At 33.8% G+C, this 26,077-nt stretch overlaps 2 protein-coding genes across 7 annotated transcripts in view; one reads left to right on the top strand and one right to left on the bottom strand.

The window, feature by feature from the left end:
* Positions 1 to 1,715: 1,715 nt before the first annotated feature.
* Positions 1,716 to 18,515, bottom strand: LOC141454796 (leucine-rich repeat protein soc-2 homolog). Of its 2 annotated transcripts, XM_074129414.1 has the most exons (4): positions 16,291 to 18,515; positions 15,934 to 16,053; positions 9,308 to 9,384; positions 1,716 to 7,425 (listed from the first exon to the last, which is right to left on the bottom strand). In XM_074129414.1, exon 1 carries the CDS (start codon positions 18,282 to 18,284, stop codon positions 16,440 to 16,442), a length of 1,845 nt encoding a protein of 614 aa, XP_073985515.1. In that variant the 5' UTR covers positions 18,285 to 18,515; the 3' UTR covers positions 1,716 to 7,425; positions 9,308 to 9,384; positions 15,934 to 16,053; positions 16,291 to 16,439. The 2 variants fall into 2 exon arrangements, with proteins under 2 accessions (XP_073985515.1, XP_073985514.1); XM_074129413.1 differs by having other exon boundaries at positions 15,934 to 18,515.
* Positions 18,516 to 18,757: 242 nt separating this feature from the next.
* Positions 18,758 to 26,077, top strand: part of Vha100-1 (V-type ATPase subunit a family protein Vha100-1) — a 28,304-nt gene continuing 20,984 nt past the window's right edge. The window contains exons 1-4 of one of the 5 annotated variants that reach the window (XM_074129408.1): positions 18,795 to 19,047; positions 19,158 to 19,334; positions 20,575 to 20,703; positions 23,500 to 23,630. In XM_074129408.1, the coding sequence (XP_073985509.1) occupies positions 18,931 to 19,047; positions 19,158 to 19,334; positions 20,575 to 20,703; positions 23,500 to 23,630 (554 nt within the window). In that variant the 5' untranslated portion in view covers positions 18,795 to 18,930. Of the gene's footprint in view, positions 19,048 to 19,157; positions 19,335 to 20,572; positions 20,704 to 23,435; positions 23,631 to 26,077 lie in introns of those variants that run through there. The other 4 variants (XM_074129410.1, XM_074129409.1, XM_074129407.1 and 1 more) reach the window with 4 other exon arrangements.

Genomic DNA, 26,077 nt, shown 5'->3' on the forward strand with positions numbered 1-26,077 from the left:
CCTTTCCTATCTAACCTGTTTATTCAGGCGTTCCTCAGGAAAGCATACTTGCTCAATGTTTCCACAGCTGATCTTCCTATCCATCCTAAAACAATATCCTTCACCTATGACGATGATCCTATCCCTTAACACTGACCCATTCAGCCGCCCATAACTACAAAATTTCCTCCAAATCCTTGAACGCTGGTTCCGCTAATAGAGGATGAAGAGTTACTAGTGAAAATCCAAATACATATGGTTCATCAAAACCAGGAAACTTTCCACCCCTTTATCTCAACCTTTTGCGAATCAAGTGAAATATCTTGGCCTTTATCTGGGCTGAACGACTCGCATGGAACATTTATACTCGACTTAAATGGATGAACTGCAAAAACAGATTCAAAATGCTAATAAGACTACTGACGAACGCTTTAAGTTGACTCTAACGGACAAAAGAAAAATATACAATTTTTTACTCGCTCAAATAGACACACAAACTTAAAATTTACAGGTTAGCCAAAAGAACCAACTTTAATCTAACCCTCCAATCCCGAACCGTAAGAATTAATCGCCACATTGTATGTCTCCAATCTCACCATCCATACAGACCTGAATATTCACTCTGTCACAGACCAATTACTGGCTAATTGGCTACTCAAAATTCCATGTGAAATTAGCTTCCCATTAAAATCCTCTAATCCGATTTCATCCAGAACACTGTCGACTTACCATCCTCGCAGACTTAGGCGTCAATGGCCCCGTGACCATTTATACTAACTACTTAACGTCGATCGACCTAGGTTGGCTGGTTGACTGATGGCTACCAACAGTGGTTGTTTGCCGTTCACGTTAACACTCAAGAGTATATATGTGATGTAAGTATATTTTCACTTATTTGGCATCTTTGGCATCTTATTTGGCCGTTGCAAAATTCGAACGTAAATTAAAAAAACTGAAAATTGAAATTGAAAAAGATAAATATAATTTTGTCATTGTATTATTCAAATTTTTGATGCCAGAGCAATGTGGGGATATAGGTAGTGAGTAGACGGACAAACTGAACCGGGGATTGTCGAAATCAATAATCTTGGTTTCGAAGATAAAATAAGGGAATGCGACGTAACCTTTACGGGCCCAAGTCTGACAAAAGAGTATGCTTGAGTTCTCTCGCAAAAGCGTAGACTTTTCCTGGAATATCGCGGATAATGTAAATCTCGGCTTTCTAAACGGTGAGCACTTTCAATTCTGATGATTCAGGTTCGAGTAAATTAATTTTGATGATTGCGTAAAGGATAATAATAGAGCAGTTTTAGATAACAAAAAATTTAATATGCACAGATAAAAGTGTTACATAGGCATGTTTGATAGAACCACAAATAAAGTATTTTAAAATGATGTTATCACAATGTTTGATATAAATATTAATTTGGCTGTTGAATATTTAAAAAATAAAAAAATACTGACATAATTTTATAAATAATAAAAAATCTATTTTAAAGTGGTAAAAGATAAATTATGAAGCAAGCATTAAATTATGCAACAGAAATTAAATTTTTGTCACGATTTTTAAAATAATTGCTTGGTGACATCAACATAAATCAGCACATTATTCCAAAAATGCTAAGATTTTTTTTCTTTTTTAAAATACCAACTCTAATACTTTTATTGTCATTCATAACAAATTATCACTTTTTTTTTCTTTTTTAAAATTTTTAGATCAAATTAGTCACTCTCCGAATTTTCAATTACCAAAGGAAAAATCGAAATGCTAAATAAATAAACTTAAAAAATATGTACACCTTCTATCATTCAAATTTTAAACTTAATTTTTCTCCAGTCCACATAAAAATGTTAAATACAAATTCAAACTTATCGTTTAATTTTAATCGAATAGTAAAAAAGTATTTCCACAATGTATTTAATTTCCATAATTCTAACAAATAAATATTTAAATCAAACTATTTGAAATATTAAATGTAACACAATAACAAATTTTGTACAGCCCATTATTAGGTTTTCTTTTTGAAAATAATTTAAGCAACTAAAACATATAGTGGGAAAAAAAGAATGCTACAATAGTGGGTAACTTTTATTTATTTTTTTCAATAACAATTTAAATGAAACACACTACATTGAACAGAGGGACATGCGAAATGAAAAGTCACACACAGCTTAATGTGTGTAAATAATGGCCAACCTTAATTGAGCACAGTTTGTTATGAATAAGGAACTAATTTGACAAAAAAAAAAAAAATTGATTTACTGATGACGTTTCTTCAGAGTTTCAGTAGAGTACGACTTTTATTAGGAATTTCAGAACCGTATTTTTTAATTAATTGAAGAGTAAGTAGTAACTAAATCGAAAAGGAAACATTGAGTGAAACAATTCTGATATTAAAATAACCAGCATGTTGAATTCTTTAGAGTTAAAACGAATAATGTAAGGAGAACAAAAAATTTTGTTCGCAGAATAAAGTAAAGCTTGAACAAAAATTTGGCCATCTTTTACCATTTTAACTAAAAGAAACAAGACGGACTGAATAACTTCGCGATTATACGTAACTCAATAACTTCTTTTGTGCAGCTCTTTGATATTTTATTTTTGAAAATAATTGAAGCAATTAAAAAATATAGTGGGGAAAAAAGAATGCTATTGAATAACTATACAATAGTGGGTAACTTTTATTAATTTTTTCAATAACAATTTAAATGAAACACACTACATAGAACGGGAAATGTGAAAGTTTGTTTTTTATATAAAACGAAGAGAACCAACAGCTATTGGGATGATGAGGCAGGAAGAACAAAGAAGAAAGTTTTTTTAAGAAAACGAACCTTGAACAGGTCCCGGCAGTGCTGTCAATTGGATAATTGAGTACCGCAGAAGGCATTGGAAACAAAGGAGAAAATTTTTTGAGAACAATTTCAGTTTACAACTTTTGTATACTCAAATTCTAAGTGTTAGAGTTAAACATTGGAATGGATTTTATTTAAACAGTAGTAGTGGGAGACAAACACTATAACAAAAATAGCATTTTATATAATAGGTGATAACCTTATAATTACCCCCGCCCACAAGGATGTTCCCAAAAGGAATTGCTTACAAAAAAATATCTAGATTTTAATTATCTTCTAGAGTAAAATCTCAGGTCATTGTTTGAATTGAAGAAATACAAAAGCTAAAAACAAATCGTTCAAGAGATGTGTACATGCGATTAAAAGATTTTATTTAAAATCTTTGAAATTTTAACATTTCATTTAATCCTCACTAACATTTTATAAGTGATAAGACAATAAATTATGCTGAAATGGCACATTATTAAAAAATCAAGCCAATTCTTCTCCATAAGCATTGTAAAAAACAAAAAAATTTAATAGTATAAGCCTTGAAGGTGACCTAGACCCTAGGCCGAAATCTTGGCTAAAATTGGCAATATTCTTTCTTCCTTTTGGATTAATGAATAGTGACCAAAAACGATGAACGATACTGTACAATTTAATATATATATTATATAATTATTATTTAGAACAAAAATTAACATAAATTCACAATAGCTTAATCTGTGCAAAATGGTTCATTAATGCAGCAAAAGTTTTTTTTTCGTTGATATTTTTACACAATACTTTCATTTGTGTTAGTTTATTCTCATTCAGAATTATACAATTCTACAAAATTATATTCAAAATATGTGGTGGACATAAAAAATATGAAAATGTCGAGAACTTTTACTTGAAACTTAAACCATAAAGAAGATTTCTCAAATTAATATCATCCATTACATCCAGTTAGGTATTAAAATGTAATAAAAAACTATTTATTTATTTTCCCAATTTATTGCAACAAGATAATGATCCCAAAAATACCATCAAAAAAACGAAAGGTCTTTATAATGCCAGGAAACTATAATCAACTCTCCACATTCTCCGGATGTGTACCCCATTGAAAATTTATGGACTTTTTGGACCAGAAAATTCGAAAATTAAAATGTTCTCAAGAAAACAGCTCATATCACTTTTACTTTTCTACGTGGTTAAATAATCCTTATGTATATACAGGATATACGAACATGAACATCATTTTTTATTTCTTCCATTTTAGCGTTTAAAAAGTACTCATATTTATCGCTGAAACAAGAATTTAGCAGGTATAATAAAAGAACTTGTATGATTAATTTTTTGACCCACTGGACATATAGAATCATAAAACTCTAGGAAACTTTCTTAATTTTTCAAGTTTTAAATTGACAATATCTGTTTTCTAAGAGGACTTGAATTTGCATATATTTCGTGCTATTTATTAAATTTGTTTAGCATGTTAAATACGGTCCCACCCGAGATTTGAAAAATTAAAAGTAAATGCGAGGTCTTCACACTTTATCTCATAAAAAAACTCAGCTGTTGTGCACAATTTATTGACGGAAACAAAAAATAAATACGTTCCTCCCTTTATTTATTGTTCGTTTCAAAGCCTCAATTGGAATTTCAAGCGTTTTGACCGATAGTGTCCAAATTTTATTTATAATAATATTGTGAATTCTGAAATTTTAACAGAAAAAAAGAAAAATTTTGGGAGGTTTTCATTATGGTAGTTCTAAAATTAAAAATTATAATTAAATATCCGTTAAAAATACAAAAAACTTCCAGAAATCTGTAATTCTTTTTTTTATCTTAATCCATAAGAAATACTGAAGGAAATCATATTTTAAAAAAGAGCAAAATTTATCATCTGCTTATTAAGAAAAGTACAAATTATGTACTTTTAGATATGGTTCAAAATTGAATAAAAGTATCATTTAAAACCATTAAAATTAGCAACATTTAAGTACATAAAAAATTAAAAATAAATAAAGCAGCTACCTTAAGGGTCCATAAATCATTAAACATCTATAACAGTTAATTTTTTTTTTAATTGTTAAAATTCGAAGAAATTAATGTCTGACACGAAATTACTTTTCAAGACTTCAATAGAACAATAAAGTGGAAAATAAATGAAATTTAACAAAGCAAATCTGAAAAATATGTGAATACTTATACAAATATTTTTTATATTTTGATTATTTACAGCAATGTATTAAATAAATTTTTCTTCTTATTTTACATTTTTAAAAACTAAAGTTTTTTTCTATGATTTTTCGAGCCCCGCTGTATAACATTGCAGAAAAATATTCTTCTTCTTTTAGTATTATACAAATACATATCAATTTTACCTCTTACATAATAATGGGAAAATTCAAAACATCCTGATTCCAGAACAAGTTCAAAGAAGAAATAAAATTTAAAAATATAACAATATTGCAGTACACTACCCAGTTTCAATCTAATTTTTCTCTCTCTATGAATTCTCCTGGCCTTCCCATTTTCAAAAGGATATCAGCTTGCAATTTAAAATGCAACAAAATGTTAATGATGTACTAATCTATTATTAATCATAACAATAATTATAATTACATTAAAATATTTTTTTACAGCTATTGTAGAACGGACTTATATAAATGTACGTTGTTTCTTCGATGACTAATTTTTTATTTTTTTCACTTTAAGCAATGATAATAGAAATTTAGGTTTTGAATGTTTAATTAGGAGTTTAAAATGACGTAACAAAAAATACGTGAAACAGAAAATATAGTTTCAATGTAATTTTGCTTTTTATTAGGTTAAATATATTGAATTATATAAAATAATTACAAGCAAAGAAAAAAATGTTTCCTGTATGCATTAGGTTATGAGGAACCTTCGTTAAACGGAGTATGCAATTCGTTCTGGTAAAAAGGAATAAGCATGAACTATATACAGTTAGGGTCAAACTGTGTTCATTTACATTTAACATTCAGTATTTTATGACATTAAGGGTTTTAGAAGAACTCTACTAGGTGTGCTCATTCTAAGAGCTGATCTGAGGTTTACAGTCAGCTTAAATAAATAAAAAAAATTGGATGTGACGTAGTCTGATTATTTAAATTTTTCCTCCAACTGTTTTTTTCGCCACTGTCTCCAGCAAACAGACTGATCTACTTTGGCAAATATTTGGATAACGTTAAAAATCTGATTAAGAGCTTGACGATAAAAATTTGTACACATTTAAAACTAATATACGGAGTATGGCTGTTTCAAAAATGAAAACTTTTCGAAAACTAAGTTTTTTCATTACCTTAAAAAAGATGAATTACTCATCCTATATTCAAGAAAATAATGAATTTGAACTCATTTGAATTTAAATAAGTTATTAGAACAAAATGCTGATTGTAAAATACTTTACAAATCCAGTTCAAGATGCAGCTAATTTTCTTTTTTCTTAAGTAATTAAATAGACTTAAGAATAAACTAGGAAGCCAACAAAAAGAACAAATATTAAAATAGTGAATAGTACTTGGTAAACCAATCTTCTGAAAAAAAAGAATACTTTATAATGAATTCTCATTATATCATGTAATCAGCAATTTTTTAAAAAAAAAAATGAAAATGAGACTCCAGAAGCCAAGGGTACACATCAGACTGGCACCATCTTGGCCAACTTTTTCCAATTTACTACAATATACCTCTACCAATATAAATCGGCTTCACTATCAATAAAACGAAAAACTAAAAATACTCTTTGGATGATCAAAGAAGTAATCATAAACAAAGAAATAAAATCTAATTCACATTTTATAATTCCGTTTTGATTAATAATCCCTAAACTTTGATTTTTTTTTAATTATTTCAAATATATCTTATTTTAATTGCCATTTGCAATTTTATAATTTCAACATCAACTTCTTCCAAGTATCCTTCTTATTATTTTTTACTAAATTATATAAATCACATCATAATTTACAATATAGCGTTTAGCAAGTTCATGTTTTCTTTTTTCACTTATTGTTGAGCCAACAAATGTATGCCAACGACAATCATTTAGGCCTGCGCAAATAATTTAAATATACATAAATTTGATTTATATTTCTTTGATATACATATATATTTTAATCTTTAATCATTTTAATTAGTTTTAATATTTACGTTACGGCTTAATAAATCTAAAACAAGTATAAAACTAACAACAATATATCTTTTTTTTTATTATTGTTAATGATTTTTTTTTAAATAGATATATATATCAATAACAGGGTTTTTTAGATTTCATTGCAACTAATTTTTCACTTGTACGTGAATTTTTATCAACATTTATAAAAAATAAAAAATAGTCCAAATCTATCCCAACAAGAGATTTAACATCTAAAGATGTTATATTTTATTCTTAAAAAATATTCTCATTAAATTTTTTTTTTTTTTTTTTTTTTTTTAAATCTGGTACAATTGGGCTGAGATAATAAATATATATTTCTATGCAACTCTAAGTGCAGCCGTAGCCGCTAAGTAATAACTTTTTTTTTTTTTATAACAGTCCTTTTTTCAAATGAGAGAATTGAAATTGCCTAAACGAGATTGTATTTATCAGCTGAAGTTCACCTAAAAAAAAGAGAGGAAAGAAATTAATACATAAATTTGGACGTGATTATTTTTACATTTTATTTGTCTTGTGGGAGAAACCATACAAAGTGAACTCATTCAATCACATCTACTTTACATGGAAGATTTTTAATCTATTGAGAAACGGCAAGATAATTCTTTGAATGTTGTATGTTTTCAACACTAATATCATGATGGCGTTTAGGCTAGATAAGTGCAGAACATTAACAGTCAGGAAAGGAAAGATAGCCCTTCAATGTTTTCAAATGGAAGAAGAAATACACATTGAGCAGTGTGGAACCTACAAACCTTGGAATTCTGCTAGAGGAGCATCTTCTGGAAATCAAAAGGAATTTGGTAGGAATTCTTAAGGGCAGAATTCAGTTAAATTAAGTATAATTAATCTCGAGCTACTAATATGCAATTCCATTCTGACATACACCACATAATGGTCCAACAAAAACTTGGAAGCATACTAAACGAGAACATGATAGAAAGCACTACAAACATCACATTTTTGCCAGCAATGAAAGACTTATCGTCTTGCGAGACGAAGGAAGGAGAAGATATTACGAAACTACGTCATGCGAAAGTAAGCAAATACTGAGATATTTTTATGATCGCGATGAGGATTGCACAAAAGTGAATTTGTGGATCATGTTAAGTCCAGTCTGACGCCTGAGGATAGAATCTTTTATTACAGGTCGGCTCTCACATCACCTGGGCCAATCATATGTGTGGAGATTGCATTGCAAAGACGGAGGGTTTTACAACGTGAATATTCGACAATGAGGCTTGTATGTCATCCCATATCACGATGTCGTGCGATACAAGCTGAAGGATAACAGAACAACATTAATGTGTTAAAAACGAAGCCTTCAGATGCCCTCTAAGAGAAATTATCCTTTCATGAACTTCTTCTGTGGTTCCTTTTCCAATTTTTCAAGCCAGTGTTGTCATAAAGGTACCAGTGACCTTCGGCAAGAGCTGCGAAACACAGCTTTAGTTTGCCATTCTTTGGAAGCGTGGGCAGCCAGCCGAATATGTGTAGTATAATGACTCCATATTATTATTAAGTCGGTCAGCCATTCTAATGTTCTCAGGACCCTTAACTAAGAATTGTAAATTAAGAAAAATTTGCACAAGGGCAAGATCGAGCTGTGTAGTTCCCTCATGAAGAAGAAGAAAGGCAATGCTCTATATTGTGCCATACGGTAAAGGCTTACTGTTCGAAATATAAACCCTTCATAATTTAAGCAAGAGCCTAGCCCCCCCAGACCCCCAAGTCAAATTAAACATAAAGTACTGGAAGAGATCTCTAAGAAGTGAATACCATAAATTGGTTCACTACGGCTTGGGATTTTAGGTATTTAACCTAAAAAAGAATGCGCAATTTAGGTAGCAGGAGATAAAAAATATTCTTTATCGAAAAAAAAATTAATGCCATCACTCAAAACTCAGTTCTTCTCACGAATAATATTACATTATTTTCTAAGAATATTTACAATATTTTTTAAATGAATATTTTCCAGTGTATAATATCGAATAACTATGAAAAAATAAGCTCAGGCCCCCAAAAAATGTTAGGTTCTAATAAAACATGGACAAGTAGTCTTCGATCAAGGTGAATCCTAAAACCCGATAAGGTTTGATAGTGTTGGGAATCTCGAATGTTTGAGAACTTATTGTAAAAGCTATAAGGAAAAGATTTTAAAATCAGACAAACAATTATTTTTATTTAACCGTTTTAGTTATTCTACTGCTACTTTCTTATCTATATATTTTAAAGAATATGCACTTAATGATAAGATATTGCACAGATCTTATCTTCAACAATTTTTTCAGTACAATAAAAATTTTAAAAGTTTTTATTTCAATTTACCTTAGAAAAATAAGAGGAACTTCTTCACTAATGGGGGAGGGTTTTAAGTTTCGTAATCCTTCAGAGCATCCAATAACCTAAGAAACAACAGAAAAAAAGTTATTAAGACAAACCTAAATTAATTCCAAACAAGAGACATTTTCCAAATTATTATTATTTTCAAAATAAATTTAAATTATATTATTATGAATCTAAAATGTCTAGTATCCCTTGAATCCGATGAGTAATTATCAGAATTTAATTTCTCAGGTCAGGCGGCAAGTCAACCCCTCTTCCTCGTAGTGTGGACTGGTAACGCGGCATTTGTTGCGGCTAACGGGGCTCTGACGGGTCGGTGTGTCTCCCCCATCGGCTTCCCTCCTTCTATTTCCCCATCCTTTAATCCTTTCTTGTACCCCTACTGCCAATCCTTGCGTCTATCCCTTTATCCTTTGATCCTATCTCTCCCTTTCCTGCCTCTTGAATCCCTACCCAAGCCGAGATGGGGACTCGTGTCGAGGCTGAATGCGTACAGGGTAGTAAAATATATGTGCGGTAACGATCACCTTGGGGCACCGGGCGAAACCCCATTGTATTGTAGCCTTCCTGTGGCAGTGGGGGTCTGTCACAGGTGACCGTCTATCCCCCACTTCTCGTGGGAACAAGATGAGTAATTACAATAAAAAACTAGATTGTAAAACGACAGCCAGTGGTGTTCCTCAGGTTACTGAGGAAGGAACACAGGCTGGGATAAAACCAAAAGGGGAAAGAGTGAAAGGCCCTAAGACGGATTTGGTGGGACTACAGGGAACTTCTTCTGGAGGGAGCGGCAACGCAGACCCTCCAGGTAAAGAGGCAGTCACTGGAGTCTCCCAGAAGTTGAAGGGTATTCACATTACACCTAGGAAGCCGAGTGGTGCTCAGCGGAGAAAGCTAGCTAAGCTTAAGGTCGCTGAGGCTGGGAAGGAGTGGATTCCTGGGAAGGACTGGAGGGAAAGGGGGAAGGGGCAGAAGACCTCCAGAGTGGTAAACCAGCCAGGTGGGCAAGGTATAATTCCTTCGACCTCCTCGGATGGGGCAGGCATTGGGAAGGAGGCGAGAGTCGTTAGTTCTCTCCCTCCAGAAACAAGTCAGACCCCTAAGAGGCCTAGGTCGGAGGTCAGTACTCCAAGTTCGGCATCGGGGAAGGCGGTGGCACAGGGTAGCAAGAGGGTGAAACTCTCAGAGGAAGGGCCTACGGGCTCTTTCAGGGACGCTCTCTGCGCTCAAAAGATGGCCATCGTTCTTGACTCCTATCCGAATGACTTTTTGTCGGAGGAGCAAGCGGATCTTCTTCAGCAGAAATTGGTGGAGGAGATCTGTAGTGAGAAATGTACTGGCAGCATCGGACCCCGGTTTCGGAGCTGCTTTCTCTCCAAAGGTGCACTCATTCTCGCTTGCGAGGGTGAGGATGCGAGACTTTGGTTAGAGAGGGTGGTTCCGGAGCTCCGGTTGGGTGAGGGAGCTAAGCTGAGGGTGGGTCCTGCCAGAGATATCGTGAGGGCGGCTAAGGTGGCTATGTGGGTACCTGGCGCTCTCAAGAATACCACTCCGTCCGTTATTTTGGACAAGCTGCTCGTTCAAAACGAGGGCTTGGATATAGCGGAATGGAGGCTCCTAAATAGGAAAATCGAGCCCAAGGGTCAAACTCTTGTGTTCGAAATATCGGAACAGGCCCTGAGTAGGTTGAAGGGGACTAACTTCGAGGTTTTTCTAGGACTCGAAGTGGTCAGACTCAGGGTAGTTTCGAAGACTTCTACTAGTGCTGCAGCTCATGACCCCCCTGAATCGATGGAGGTTGCTTCAGGTGAACCTCCATCACAGTAGAGGGGCGTCTGCAGCTCTAGTAAAATTCATCAAGGAGGAAGATATCGCCATTGTCCTCATCCAGGAACCCTGGCTGGTACGGGGGCGAATTGCAGGACTTGGCGAAGCGAAAGGTAAGATTTATTATGACCATAACCTTGACAATCCCAGGACATGTATTTTTGTTAGGGAAAACATTACTTCTTTACTGCTAATGGAATTTTGTTTCAGAGACCAGACCGCAATAAAGGTGAAGCTACATGTGGATAAGGAGGCCAGGGAGATTGTCGTGGCCTCGACCTACCTTCCATATGACTCTACAGTCCCTCCCCCATCGGAGGAGATGCAGTATCTGACCAACCGGTGTAGGGAGAGAGGACTGCAACTACTGATTGGGTGTGATGCTAATTCCCATAACGAGGTATGGGGTAGCTCAGGAACCAATCAGAGAGGTAAGTATCTTCTGGACTTCATTAGTGCGAATAATTTGCATGTTATAAATGAGGGAGAAGAACCCACCTTCCACAACTCTATTCGTAGGGAAGTGATCGACCTAACTTTGGGAACTAATTTTGTATCGACCCTTGTTAGGAACTGGCATGTGTCGGGGGTCCCCTCACTTTCGGATCACATGTACATTAGGTTCGACATTGGGTTTGACTGTAAGGAGGTGGTTACTTACAGAAACCCTAGGAGAACAGACTGGGACTCGTTTAGACGGGATCTCAGCGCAAACATTGGTACAGTCAACAATAACTTTAGGACCCGGATGGACATTGATGAAGCTGCTGAGAGACTTCAGGGCGTCATCAAGGAGGCCTTCTGGGAGAATTGTGCGGAGACAGTGATAACATCTAACAGGAAAGTAGGCTGGTGGAATAACCAGCTGAAGGAGCTCCGCAGTAAAGTTAGGAAACTGTTCAATGTAGCTAAAAGAAGGGGTACATGGAAGGAGTACCGTGAGGCCCTAACTTCTTACAACATAGCCATTAGAAAGGCTAAAAGAGATGCTTGGAGGAAGCTCTGTGAAGAGGTAGAGATGACCTCGGAGGGGGCTAGGCTCCATCGCATAATATCAAAAAGTCCAGGGGGTGCCCTGGGTACCATCAGGAACGAGGAAGGGATTTTTACCAAATCGGGGAGAGACACATTGGAGTGTCTCATGAGAACTCATTTTCCCGATTCGAAGGTAATTGAGTCAGGACAGCATGGTGAGGATACTCTGGGACCCGATAGGTGTCGGGGGACCAGGGAAACCTGGGCCGTGGCTAAATACTGCATTACCTACAATAAGGTGGCCTGGGCTGTAAATTATTTTAAGCCCTATAAATCCCCGGGTCCTGATGGCATTTTCCCTGCCCTTTTGCAGCAGGGGAAAGATTTAATTACTCCTATTTTATGCAGGATAATGAGGGCATGCTTGGCACTCAACCATGTCCCTAGGGCATGGAGGCCTGTAAAAATTATCTTTATTCCAAAGCCTGGGAAGAGAACTCATACCCAGGCGAAGGAATTTAGACCAATTAGTCTAACATCGTTCATGTTGAAGGTGCTAGAAAAACTGATTGACATGTATATTAAGGAGGTGGCTTTAAAGCAACGGCCTCTGCATGCCAATCAGCATGCCTACCAAACAGGCAAATCTTGCGAGACAGCCCTCCATTGTCTGGTTAAGGAGTTGGAGGCTTCGGTATTTTGCAAGGAGACAGCTGTGGGCGTGTTTCTGGATATTGAGGGTGCCTTCAGTAACACTACCTACAGTTCAATTGCCTTGGCGATGGATAGACATGGCGTAGAGTCCACTGTTTCAAGATGGATCTGTAACATGCTATCGTCAAGGAGAATCACAGCGACCCTTTTTGGGGAATCGCTGGAGTTAACGACAGTTAGGGGGTGCCCTCAGGGGGGGGTTCTATCCCCGCTCCTTTGGTGTATGGTCGTAGATGAGTTACTTGAGGTGCTAGACCTTCGTGGGTTCTCGGTCCTTGGCTATGCAGATGATATTTCTGTAGTGGTCAGGGGTAGACATGAGACAATCGTGGCTGAACTCATGCAGGAAGCTCTCAAGGTTATAGAAAATTGGTGTAGAAGGGTAGAGCTTTCAGTGAACCCTTCTAAAACTACTCTGGTCCCCTTTACAAGGAGAAGGGATAAGGAGAGCTACAAAAACCTTCGATTTTTTGGTAAAACTCTGGATGTGTCGGGTGAGGTCAAGTATTTGGGCATTGTCCTGGATACCAGACTCACTTGGAAGGCGCAGATTGAGAGAGTTACATTAAGGGCTAAACAGGCCCTTTGTGGAATAACTAGAACCTGTGGGAAGACATGGGGTCTTAGCCCAAAGATGACCCACTGGCTCTATACACGTACAGTCATACCTATCATCACCTACGGTTCAGTGGTGTGGTGGAGGAAGACTGAACAACAGACGGCAATTAAGGCTCTAGCAAGGGTGCAGAGACTGGCCTGTCTGATGATCACGGGGGCCTTTAGTAGCACCCCTACTGCGGCGCTGGAGGTACTTCTGGGGTTGGCTCCGCTTCAATATGTTATTCAGGCGGAGGCAAGGGCCAGTGCGTACAGAATGGCGAGCAATGGGCAATGGAGGCGTATAAGTTCCTGCATTGGCCATATGATTATTTCAGATAAGGTCGACCCTGGGCCGGTTATTGACATGGCAGGGGACAGTATCTGTCCTAAATACAGTTTCGAGACTCCTTTTCAGGTGTGTATTAAACCGAGGACTGAATGGAGGGTAAACTGGACGGATCAGTACCGGAAGGGAGGCATTTGGTTTACCGATGGCTCCAAGATGGACTGTGGGACTGGGTCTGGAGTGTATGGGGTTAAACCCGAGGTACTCATTGAGAGATCTCTTGGGAGATACGCCACAGTCTTCCAGGCCGAGGTTTTTGCTATTAAAATATGTGCTGAGGAAAACCTGCGGATGGAACCTAGAAATAGGGAGATTCGCATCTTTTCGGACAGCCAGGCTGCACTGAAGGCTCTCGTATCCTTCAGAATCACCTCTTCCCTGGTCTGGGAATGCAGGAAGGCCCTAGAACTACTGGCGCGGCACAACAAAGTTCGGTTGGAATGGGTGCCGGGTCATGTGGGTATTGAAGGGAATGAAAAAGCTGATTATCTGGCCAGGAATGGGGCTAACACTCCTTTCATCGGTCCAGAGCCTGTCCTGGGGATCACCAGGGGTTCGGTTCGCGCGGCTCTCAGAGATTGGATCTGGAGGGAGCACGAAAAGAACTGGGTGATGTGTCCTGGGGTTAAACACAGCAAGACTTTGATGCCTTGGCTGTGTAAGCAAAGATCCAAAGAGACCCTGTGTTTGGGCAGAAATCAGATTACTCTGATTACAGGCCTATTCACGGGGCACGGTAGGTTCAAGAAGCATCTGCGCAAGGTGGGGCTTATCAGCTCGGAGCCGTTGTGCAGATTATGTCAGGAAGAGGAGGAAACGGCCTCTCACCTGTTGTTCGATTGCGTTGCAATCGAAAGTTTGCGCTATGAAACCTTTGGAACGTTGAGGCCGAAGGAGATAGTAGCGCAAAAACAACTAGTAGGGAAAGTCCTTGACCTCTTTAGGAGGGGAGGGTTCGCCTACTAGAACTAAGAAGGGACTGGCACAATAAGTCTTCTGTGGCTGCGGTGCCTTGGGGTATAGGTCCCGTCCCATCTACCATCTAATCATCTAATCCCTTGAATCCGATGAGTAATTATCAGAATTTAATTTCTCTTAAAATTGCATGAATTTGCCTTTATATCTATTTTAATGTGATTTGGTGGCCCTAGTCTGCGACAGCTCCTTTGGAAGAGAATTTGGCTCCCTCTCCGCGTAGTAGACCCCTGAATACGCTGCAGGCGTCGTCTCCGGGATTTTAATGACCTTTTTTATGGAACAACCTTCTTCGATTAATTATGTATAAAAAGGAATTTAAATATAAAAGTAGATTCATTCAAATCATGAACCTGGTCCAACATTTTTTCAGGGAAGTGGTTGATGATGATGAATGATATCATATGTCACTTCACTCGAGGTTGCAGTTCATAAGGGAGGAGAGAATCCGGAAAGAAAATTAGATTTTCGCCATTATCAGGGAGATCTTTACATGGAAATGGAGTAGTTGGCAAAAGATAGTAAAATTTTTGTTTTAATATTTAAAAAGATTTTATCTTTTTACAAGAAAATAATTTTTATACATATTAAAAAAAAATATTTTACTTTTATAATGCAAATTTTATGTTTAAAAATATTTAAAAGGTTTGATATTTCAGAGGAATCGCGTCATTTGATTTTTTTCTTCACAAATGCCTCAACGGCTCATAGTCACTGTCTGAGGATGAACTTATTGAACTGTTCATAACGAGAGAACAGCAGCCAGGGGCCGAGAGTACAAACTCCAGATAGAAGAGTTTACGCCAACGACCACTGAAAATGTTAGGGACACATATTCTACACCAAAACTCCAGCAATTTTTTAAAAAGTAGTATATCTGCATGCGATTCCGTGAAAGCCCGCCGGTGTTTACTCACGCATCGTTAAATTGCACTAAGATTTTTACACGAATATTTCTAGAAAGTCTCTCGATCTAGGGCTGCAGAAAAATGATTTGTACATGAATCTTCTTTGGTCTGGAGCTATCAACCAGTCAAAACACTGAACTGGTTTTCTGTTATCTTTAAACTTAAAAGATAAATTACATTAAGTAAAAGTTTTTAAGAGAATTTTTTTGACTTTTTAGAACTACGAGGATTAAAACTACAAAAAAACTAGTTTAATTAGATACCTGTCTTTGTAAGGTTATATTTCTTCACGTCATTCAGGTCCTCCCGTATTCCTCACAACTTGTGAATCTGGTGATTGATGTAACTGCAGAGAAGTTGTAAAGTTTCTGGCGGTATTTTATCTATTACATACCGAGGTAAAGCAAATTGAAATCACATTTAAGTTTTTTTTAACAAGTTTTCAATTTCCATTTGTTGGTTCTTCCAAAAAATACAGAATAAGTTTCAAATGCACAGCTATGCAAGTGCTGGCCAATTAATTTTAATAGTTCTCTTTGTATTTACACAAATATAATTCTAGTATTATATATCCAGCATATAGACCACTTATACAGTAACTGATGGTAAAAAAAGGATACTTTTGTTTTATAATACAATGTTATGGCACATACACAACTGAAAAAATACATCCCCACATAATATGCAAATTTGCGATCAAGAAGATAATTGTATTACAACAAATTGTTGCCAGATATTAAGCCCATTGTACAGAATTATAATTCTATTTTCACATTGTTCTGTAAGGCCCTTGCATTTTTAAATATTTAATGACTAGGGACGGACCGTTGGCTACAATCTCAGAGGGGATTTGTGTCAATGGACAATTGTCAATGCTCATTATTTGCAAATTAGTGCAAAGAGCAAGTTCAAATGGCAAATTATGTAGATTTGGATTATCATTAATATATAAAGATTGCAAGTTTTCCAAAGTGCCAATCTCTTCAGGAAGATGAATAAGATTGTTCTCGCCTACGCCAAGATAGAGAAGATTTGATAAATTACCTATTGCTCTAGGTAATGTCTGTAATTGATTAGACTGTAAAATAAGTTTTTGCAAATCTCTTAGATATCCTATTTCTACGGGCAATTGATCAATTTTATTTTCCTCTAAATCCAATACTCTCAGCTTTTTTAAACTGACAATTGTTCCAGGAATTCGTTTTAAAGAATTATTTGATAATATAAGAACTTCTAGATTTGTCAAATACTGTATGTCGTCAGGTATTTTGGATAACTGATTCGTGCCTAAGTTTAATTCTACCATATTACTCCATGTACCCAAGTCCAGAGGTAAAGATGTTAGGATATTTTCTTTCATATTAAGTTTAGTTAAATTTTTTGCTCGTGAAAATATGCCGTACGGTATTTTATCAATTTCATTATGCTCCAAATTTAATGTATGGACAGTTGTAAACTGATGAGGGCCACCAGACGGATATGAAGAAAAATTGTTCCTTGATAAAGTAATACTAGTTAGTTCCAATAAGCTCGATAACAATCCATCAGGTAAATGTGACAATACATTTCCTTCAACATTGAATTCATCCATATGTTTGCAGTTACTTAAGGATTTCGGAACAGAATGAAGGCGGTTATATCTCAGGCCTAGTCTCGTCAAATTACGCAAGTTTCCAATGGATTCAGGAATATCTACAAGCTCATTATGTTGAAGATCCAGTGTCAGTAATTGCACACATTGGCCAATTTCGACTGGTAAATGCTCCAAATGATTATGAGATATGTCGAAAGTTGTTAAATTAACAAGTCTGCCAATTCCTGCCGGCAATTCTTTGATTTTATTCTCTCTCAAGCTAAGCATGGTTAAGTTAGTTAAACTCCTTATTTCGTCTCCAACTACTTTTATTCTATTGAACCTCAAAAATAAAGTTGTTAATGAAGTCAACCGATAAACAACATCAGGAATTTCATTTAACTTATTATGTCTTAAATCTAGCACTCTTAATGACTTCAAATTGGCAAGCGATTCTGGTAAACTAGTAAGAGAATTTTCGTTTAAAGCCAATGTCTGTAAATTCACTAGACATCCAATTTCTGAAGGCAGAGTAGCTAATTTATTGCTATATAAATAAAATTCCAACAGATGCGTTAGATCTCGCACTGTTTGAGGAAGATGCGTTATATTAGACTTACTTAAATCGAGTCTCATAACCCCTTCATCACGACATCTAACAAATTCTTTTGCAATGTCTAGATCAGCCTGAATAGGTTTATTTTTTTTAACTGTAGGTTTGGGTTTATTAGATTCGGGATGTTTAACTGTTACCACTTTTGGCCTTACACCATCACTTCCTCCTAAAGATCCTGAGGATACTTTTTTTTCTTTAATACTATCTCTATTTTCTTTATAAACACCAATATTAGATGCCGCTTGATCACCTGATTCTGGCATCTCGGGAGGAAAAGTATTCATGCTTAAATCTAAACGAACAGGTTCTACTGATGAATTTAATTTTGAAGCATTAATAGGTAAATTACCTGACCCTTTGTAATCAGCCAATCTAACTGCTGCAACGTTACTCTCTGAACTTCTGTTCTTAGTACTTTTCCTCATAATTTATTTTTAATATTGAGAAAAAAAATAACTGATATTAATTGAAAACTGGGCATATTGAATTATTAATACAAAAAGCTCACTTATACAATGAATAAGTTCTCACATACTAGCAGTGCACTGAACTCAATTAAGCTTGCACCTCAACTACTAGACAAGCAGCCAAACCTATTAAACGAGCAAAGCGACTTTCCAAACTACGTCTTGATAAACAAGGGCGGGGTTTCGGTAGCAGTTATCTTGTGTATGTTCTACTTATCTTATTATTTGTAATCTTTTGATTTAAATTAAGTTCTATTTATTTGAATTTAATTAAATTAAATCAAAAAACTTTTTTCATCAGGGATTATTTACAAAATAAATGAATCATTAAATAATTCAAATTCATTCAATAGGTTCTTCTTAAGTAATAATCTTTACGTTCTAAACAGTTCTCAACAGAATCGAATGGAAAGAAACTAATATATTATAATGCACAGGATTTAAATTTATGTATATTGGGGAAATTTTTGACTTCTACTATGACGTCACAATGTACCTCCTGTCATAAATTTTGTTCGAGCATAGTGGGTGTGTTACTCCAAAATCAATAAGTGCAGGTTCTTGGATTTTTAGAACAAGCTGTGCAAGTAAAAACCCAGAAATAATGGGTTCATTATTTAGAAGTGAAGAAATGACACTTTGTCAGTTATTTCTACAAAGTGAGGCAGCATATGCTTGTGTTTCTGAACTAGGGGAGTTAGGGCTTGTTCAGTTTAGAGATGTGAGTAAAATTATTGCCCATTTTCTTAATATTTTTTATTTTTGTGTAAATGTTTTTTTTATACAGTTACATTTCTGAGGCTGCTTTTACTAGTTTGCGATTTTTTTTAGTTAAACCCTGACGTAAATGCATTTCAACGAAAATTTGTTAATGAAGTGCGACGGTGTGATGAGATGGAACGTAAATTGCGCTACCTGGAGAAAGAAATCAAGAAGGATGGAATACCAATGTTGGATACTGGTGAAAATCCTGAAGCCCCGCAGCCTAGGGAAATGATAGATTTAGAGGTAATAATTTTTTCATAGATCATAAACAAGGAATTTGTATAGTGTAGCATTTAAACAATTCTCATTTAGTTGAAACTATACATTGATTTCAGCTATTGTTATGGTGGAAATCGATTTCGAATGAGAAATTTTTTATGTAGCTTTTAACATAATTATTAAGACAGAAATCATAAAACCTTGATTTTCCTAGTTACTGATGTTCTCCGCAAGAGCTCTGTGAAGGTGAAATTTAAGTTCACGGACGCTTGGAAAAATGTTAATAATTTAACTATTTAAAGCAGCAGTTTTTATGTTATCCAAATTCAATGTCATTGTACACTACCTAAAAGTGTATTTATAATGTCGCACTAAGAACTATCTTATCAAGTATTTAATGATGAAGGGTTCTGTCTTGCTTGCCATTCAATTGGAACCATGCAACCTTTTACTTTTCTTATCTCTAGCATATCCTAATCAGGATGTCCCCCAGTCTCTTTTAATCTGTATCCAATAGGTTCTGTGTACTTAGATAGTAGGCTATGAGCATTACGCCAGATTGTAAATAAAATTAATAATCTAGGATTTGAATACAATAAATTATTAGAAAATTTCTGTAAAACAAAGAGATATTATTTCTATAACGTCTTTTGAATTGTTTCTCTGTATTGTGTCAATTTGTACATTTCAAATGTACAAGTTAATGTCTTGAATAATATACAAATAAGTAGAATATATATATTTTTTGAAATGACTTTTGAAGGAGAGTTTTGAGGGAAGGAAAAGTATACAATGTAAAGTGTAAAGCATTTTACAAAAAAGCTAAGACCCGATCCCAATGTCTGCAGTTACAAGAACTCGTATTTATTAGTAGAGTACTGTTAAACATTTCGGGGACAGATTCATTAACCAATTTGATGGAAGATTATTGCCAATTTCAGTCATAATTTTTTTTTATTGCCAAATGAAAGAGTTAGGTAGATCTTGATAATCTTAAGGGCTGTGGAACATATTTTACATGTGCAGCTTAAAATTTTCATTAATTTGGTGATATAGGAGATCCCCAGGTTATATTAATCACATCTGGGTTTTTGCGACCTTATGATTTTACAGCCATGCGATCAGAGATAAATTTTGTAGTATAAATGGGTTATAAGTATATAACCTAGAAATTATTTGAATTTTCAATTTCACTAATCACTGTGAAATAATTATAATTTAAGACCCATAAAAGTAGTATATTAAAGTTCTTTATTACTTTCAGGCAACCTTTGAGAAACTAGAAAATGAACTTCGCGAGGTAAATCAAAATGCTGAAGCTTTAAAAAGAAATTTTTTGGAATTGACTGAATTGAAACATATACTTCGGAAGACTCAAGTATTTTTTGATGAGGTTAGACTTTTATTCATTTTTATAATTGAACAATATAAAAAGGATTTAATTTTGGTTTTATTTAATTAAAGTTTAAATACAAAAGAAAAAATTGGAATACACTTTAATTTGAACTTAATAGTAATATTAATAATGCATAAATTATCATTTACGTAATCGATACAAGAATAGTACCAATCTCATTGAAGTCTATGAACTTTGTGCACTGTTCATTTTTAATTGAATATTTATTAATACTTAAGATTGACACATATATATCTACTTTGAATTACTATTCTGCAATGGAATTATTGCAGGAATTATAATTTGTTTGTTTTTCTTTTAGTAAAATATACTGTTAGGTAGTTTCAGCTCTGAATAGTATGGCAAAATTCACCACACAAAATATATATTTATGAAATGTTCATCCTACTCCTTTTATCGCTTTACTAAGATTTTTAAAATTGTTGAATTTCAAGAATGTTTATTTGAATTTATTAGCTTTTTTAAATTATGTGTTACATTTTTCTCCAACTGTACCGGAATAAAAATATTTTAAAAATAATTGTTTTGAAATTTAGTTTCGAAAACGAGAGTTTCAATTTTTTATATTTTTTGACGTTTAGAACAACTATCGTACGCAGAACTTCATTCTAATTTGTAAATAATTTTCTTTTACTAACAAATTTCGAAATACATGTGGACGTAACTTAACATTTATATTAATTTTTTAAATCTTTTATTAATTTATCACTTCTATTAATCCACGGTTTAGGAATTATTGTTTTAAACACATACGTTAAGGTTGAATTACTTCAATAAATAAATAACAATAACAGATTTTTGTAGCTTTTTATGCTTTCTTCAAAACAAAAAACAAAACAAAAAAAATTAAAATAAAATAATAATTCAATAAACGAAAGTGGTGTTTGGATTTCTGCTTATATTAACTGAAAGTAGATTAGGTGTTTTATAAAGCATGTAATACCAGTGTCAAGATTTTATTGGTGTATTTTTTATTTATTGCAGTTTTTATATTTATTTATTTTTATACATGTAATTGCACATTTTATTTTATTTTTATGTACATATTTATGCATCAATGTCTCACATTTGTGTCCCACTTCTCCTACCCAAAATGTGTAGACATTGTTCCTAATTGCATTTCCAAATTTAAAGTTCCTTTATATTTGCTGTTTTCCTTCTTCTATTACTAACGGTTGCTGCAGACTATTGAATAAATTTAAAAAAAAGATCTATGAATTTATGTTAAAATTGATAAATGTAATTTTTTTGTTAAAAATTATTTTAGAAACTGGTGGAATTTATAAAGGATTAATGAAAACTATAATCTATGAGTTTTTTTAATTAATAAATTATTAACTTTTGTCAAATGCGGGATTTATTTACTTTAATTTTTAAAGGGTTCTTATTTTGATACTTGCCAGAGGAAGTGGTTTGTATAAACATACTTTTTTCTACGTTTCGGGTTTGTTCATCGGGTTGGAAAACTCTATACTTTAATAAAAAACCTCAGTAGCTAAGGTTTTGTTTCTTCCTGGATCCTACTGCTAATTTAGCTTTCAATGTCCAATTTTAAGAGTCCAGAAATGTTTTTAAACATATTTTTCCATTCCGGCAATGAATATGACAAATATCTCTTACATTTTTTGCTGCAAGTTGGTAGCAACAAAAAGGACAAACAAATTATAAAATTAAATTAAATTAAATATTTTTACACTATTCCTTAAATTGTTTAAAAAGCAATTACTTGAGATTCTTGGAAGATTATTTTCCGTATTAAGTTCCCAATAAAAGTAAAGTATTACTTTCTCTGCAGACATTTTGATCGGCCGATCAAATAATGTGAAGAAAGTAGATTTAATTATGGTTCTATATATTATTCAAGCCTAATATGGGACTTGGCTCCCAGAAGTGCTCTGTTCTAATTAACTATGGTATAATACTGTAGTCCTCACAGTTAATCACTCTGTTAACGCAATGACAAAGTTTCAAACATTTTGATATAAAGTTATCTTTAAAAAACTTAATCCGAAAATCAAAAGCCCAAATCAACCATAATTTGTAATTCGCACAAAATTTGAACTAGTAGGACAACAGCAATTTTACATTTCTTACAAGTACCGGTTTCTTCAGCCTAATTTGTAGAATGTAGAATATATATGTTTAGTGTAAAATATCTCACTAGATGTATTTTTTTGAGAGCGTTAAAGCGGCTCGCTGGTTTAAGGCCGCGTATCGTAATGTATTGCTTACAATAGACGCTTAACGCAACTGTATATGTACCAGAACTCGCTATTTTTTTTTTTATTATTTGATTATAGTTCCAGAATTAACTAATTTTTCTTTTACCTCTGTTGGTGGATGAATAATTTTGTTTCCTTATTGGTTATTGATTAATTTTTAGCACATGAACAAACAACGAGATGTTTAAAAGAAATTCATTAATTCCATTTCAAAGCCTTAATAGAGGTTCTCCGTGTAGTAAGAAGGATACCTTGTAAATAACCCCGTTTGTTATTGCTTATACGTGTTAACATTTTTTATTTGTATTTGTGTCATTTTTTCTGTTTTATTTATTTCAAAAAACAAAGCAGACTCTTTTAAAATCGTCTTTAAAAACGTTATGTCTCTTAAAGTTTTTTTTTTTAAATTTCTTTTGTATAACTTGTAGTCACTTTAGAGATACTTACTGGGCGGTATCCAAAAAACTCCTTTTACTTTGTCCTTAGTTTTCCAATTCCTTACTCCTTTCGAAGATCATCCTTTCGCAATGGTGTGGTGTGTGTTTGCCAGACACAGGGCGGTAAAGGTAACATTAGTAGCACAACTCGTCAACAGATGTCAGATCCGAAACGAGAAGAAGAACAGAATCTACTTGGTGAAGAATGGATCAAGTCTGGAGGAGGACAAGTTCTTAAATTAGGGTAACCAATTATAATCCTCCAAAACTAAACAATTTTTTTTTTTATTGCTGGTGTTTCGTCAGGCAATGGCCTGAGAAAGTTCTTTGAGGGACCTATTTTTGTATATCTTCTATATGTTTCGGGCACCATCGGTGCCTTACATCAGGATTTGAAATTGTTGACAAGAAACAATAGGTTACAGTGTAACAATTGTGGTATAAACAAAAAATAATAATTAATACAGATTTGCTGAAGACTTCCTCGGGGCATTACCATAAATCGTGCTCAACTAAACGATTTTTGTTTTAATTATTTTGTGGTTTATCTATTCATTTTAATTTTTTTAATACATAATTTTGGTTTATTATTATTATTAGGAATTTAATAAATATTTTCTGAAGCGATATTTCTATGCTCCTGGTTTCTGGTGGTATTCTGCAGGTGTTGGTAATATTTACTTATTGCACTACATTAGTGTAGAAATTGAAATTTTCCTTATATTTTCTCTGTTTTCTGTAATCAACTTATTATTTAGGAGAGAAATTATTAATATTCATTTTTTGGAATATCGTGACATTCTTCTTTTGGAAAAATTTGGCCATGGATTTTTATTTTATAAGCTGCTTGTAATGACATTAAATTGAAGTAAGTAATAGTAATGATTTGTTGCATGTTGGTGCAAATATTCTTGCATGATAGTGCATGATTTGAAATGACATAAAAAAAAAAAAACTCTGGTTATCCATTTTTTTTTTTCTTCTCTAAACTATTATAATTTTAAACTTTGTGTTTTAAATTGAATCAGCCAGCAGAAGTCTGTTATTTCGTATGAATTATAATGGTTCAAACATCAAAATTTAAATTTAACTATTGACTTTAAATCAGAAATGATGAAACAGGTAGCTCGGCGATTTACGAAAAAAATGTAACTTTTACTTAAAAACATTTCATTCACCGTACTATAAATACATAGCTTACTAGTATTCTGGCTATAAGAATTTTATTTTGGAATAATAACAAATAATGTACTTATATAAAACATTAAACTTGCATTTTAAATGGGAATGTGGCAGAATTAAGAGTTTTAATCTAATTAATTTGGAACGCATTTCACACCAAAATAGTGTTCTTCTGAAACAAACTATATGTATATTTCGCCTTTATTTTCTTTACTTATGATTTAAAATGTGGTCAGTTGGGTGTGTGGGTGTGGGACACGATAACTCGCCTTTTCTATTTGTCATCCTGAGTATTCACGATACTCACCAACAAATAAAGACTTAGAAACACAATAGAGAATTATTTTTATTTCAACATTGTGCAGGTTATGTTCTCTATTCGTTTTCATTAATAAAATATCTCAGTGGTAGGTGTACATAACTGTTTCTTCAACTTTTTCTATGACCAAATAAATTGTAGAACCCAAAATTGTCACTTTATCTAGTCTATAAACTATGCATACCATATAGAAAACAGTTCAACGATAATTTAAAGGAAAAATAATTAATAACGCCTAACCACAAAGAACCACTATAGGACAGTGTTTTACAATGATCACTGATACATATTGGGAATTACTTGTGGCAAAGCAGTGCACAATACTTCTTATGACTAGACAGTTACTAAAAAAGAATGCAAAATTGTATCCCAATTTTTTAAATAATCAAGTTTTGGTTGTTTATATTTGTTTTAAGAAACCTTCATGGTTAAGAAAGTTTATATCGTTGATTTTTGTCCGTCGTATCACGCATGTTTGTTGTATTCATTACCAGTTACAGACTTACATTCATCATCAGCGGTAAATTATTCAGTATGTTGTTGATATTTTTAAGTAACCTTCTCGCATTATACTTGGTAACTGAACTTCGATGGATAAAATCTACGATATTATCTAACTTTGTGAATTTAACTACATTTTCGAGAGAGTTTGATTTTAAAAAGTTGTCTTATATTTTAATTATATAAACAGTCCAAACTTGTGGAGTACATTTGTAATTTCTATTTTAAAGTTTGAATAATTATTCTTAAAAAAAAGGTTCACATTTGGCTGGTATTCTGATCTGTTCAATTTTACATGTCTAGTCATTATAATTATTTTCTAAGATTTATGATGTTAATAGAAGAGTGTTGAACATTTAGTCTTTATTATCATAGAGTGAAAATAATTTGTTTTTCAGTATTAAGTAACATTTAAAAAGTGACACGCACATCTATTAGATGTACGAGGTGTGTTCAAAAAGTAACGGGAATTTTTAAATTTCGCGGGTTTGGAGAGTCTGATTGTAAATTTTTTTTTTTTATTATGTTGGTACACATGCCCCTGAAGTACGATAAAATTTTCAGTAATATTCATTGTTTACTTCTTAAGTGGCAGCCGTTAAGGTTAGACGTGTTTTTCGAGCTTGGCGATTTTTGTTTGTTAAAAAAAATGGATCAAAGAATTTGTATTAAATTTTGCGTAAAAAATG

This window comes from Rhodnius prolixus, unplaced genomic scaffold (assembly GCF_049639745.1).
Source record: "Rhodnius prolixus isolate KJV_2025 unplaced genomic scaffold, Rpr scaffold_9, whole genome shotgun sequence".
Lineage (NCBI taxonomy): Eukaryota > Metazoa > Arthropoda > Insecta > Hemiptera > Reduviidae > Rhodnius > Rhodnius prolixus.

What these genes read in the sequence shown, in the direction of transcription:
- LOC141454796 (XM_074129414.1), bottom strand. Translation starts at nt 18,284, where the DNA reads ATGAGGAAAAGTACTAAGAACAGAAGTTCAGAGAGTAACGTTGCAGCA.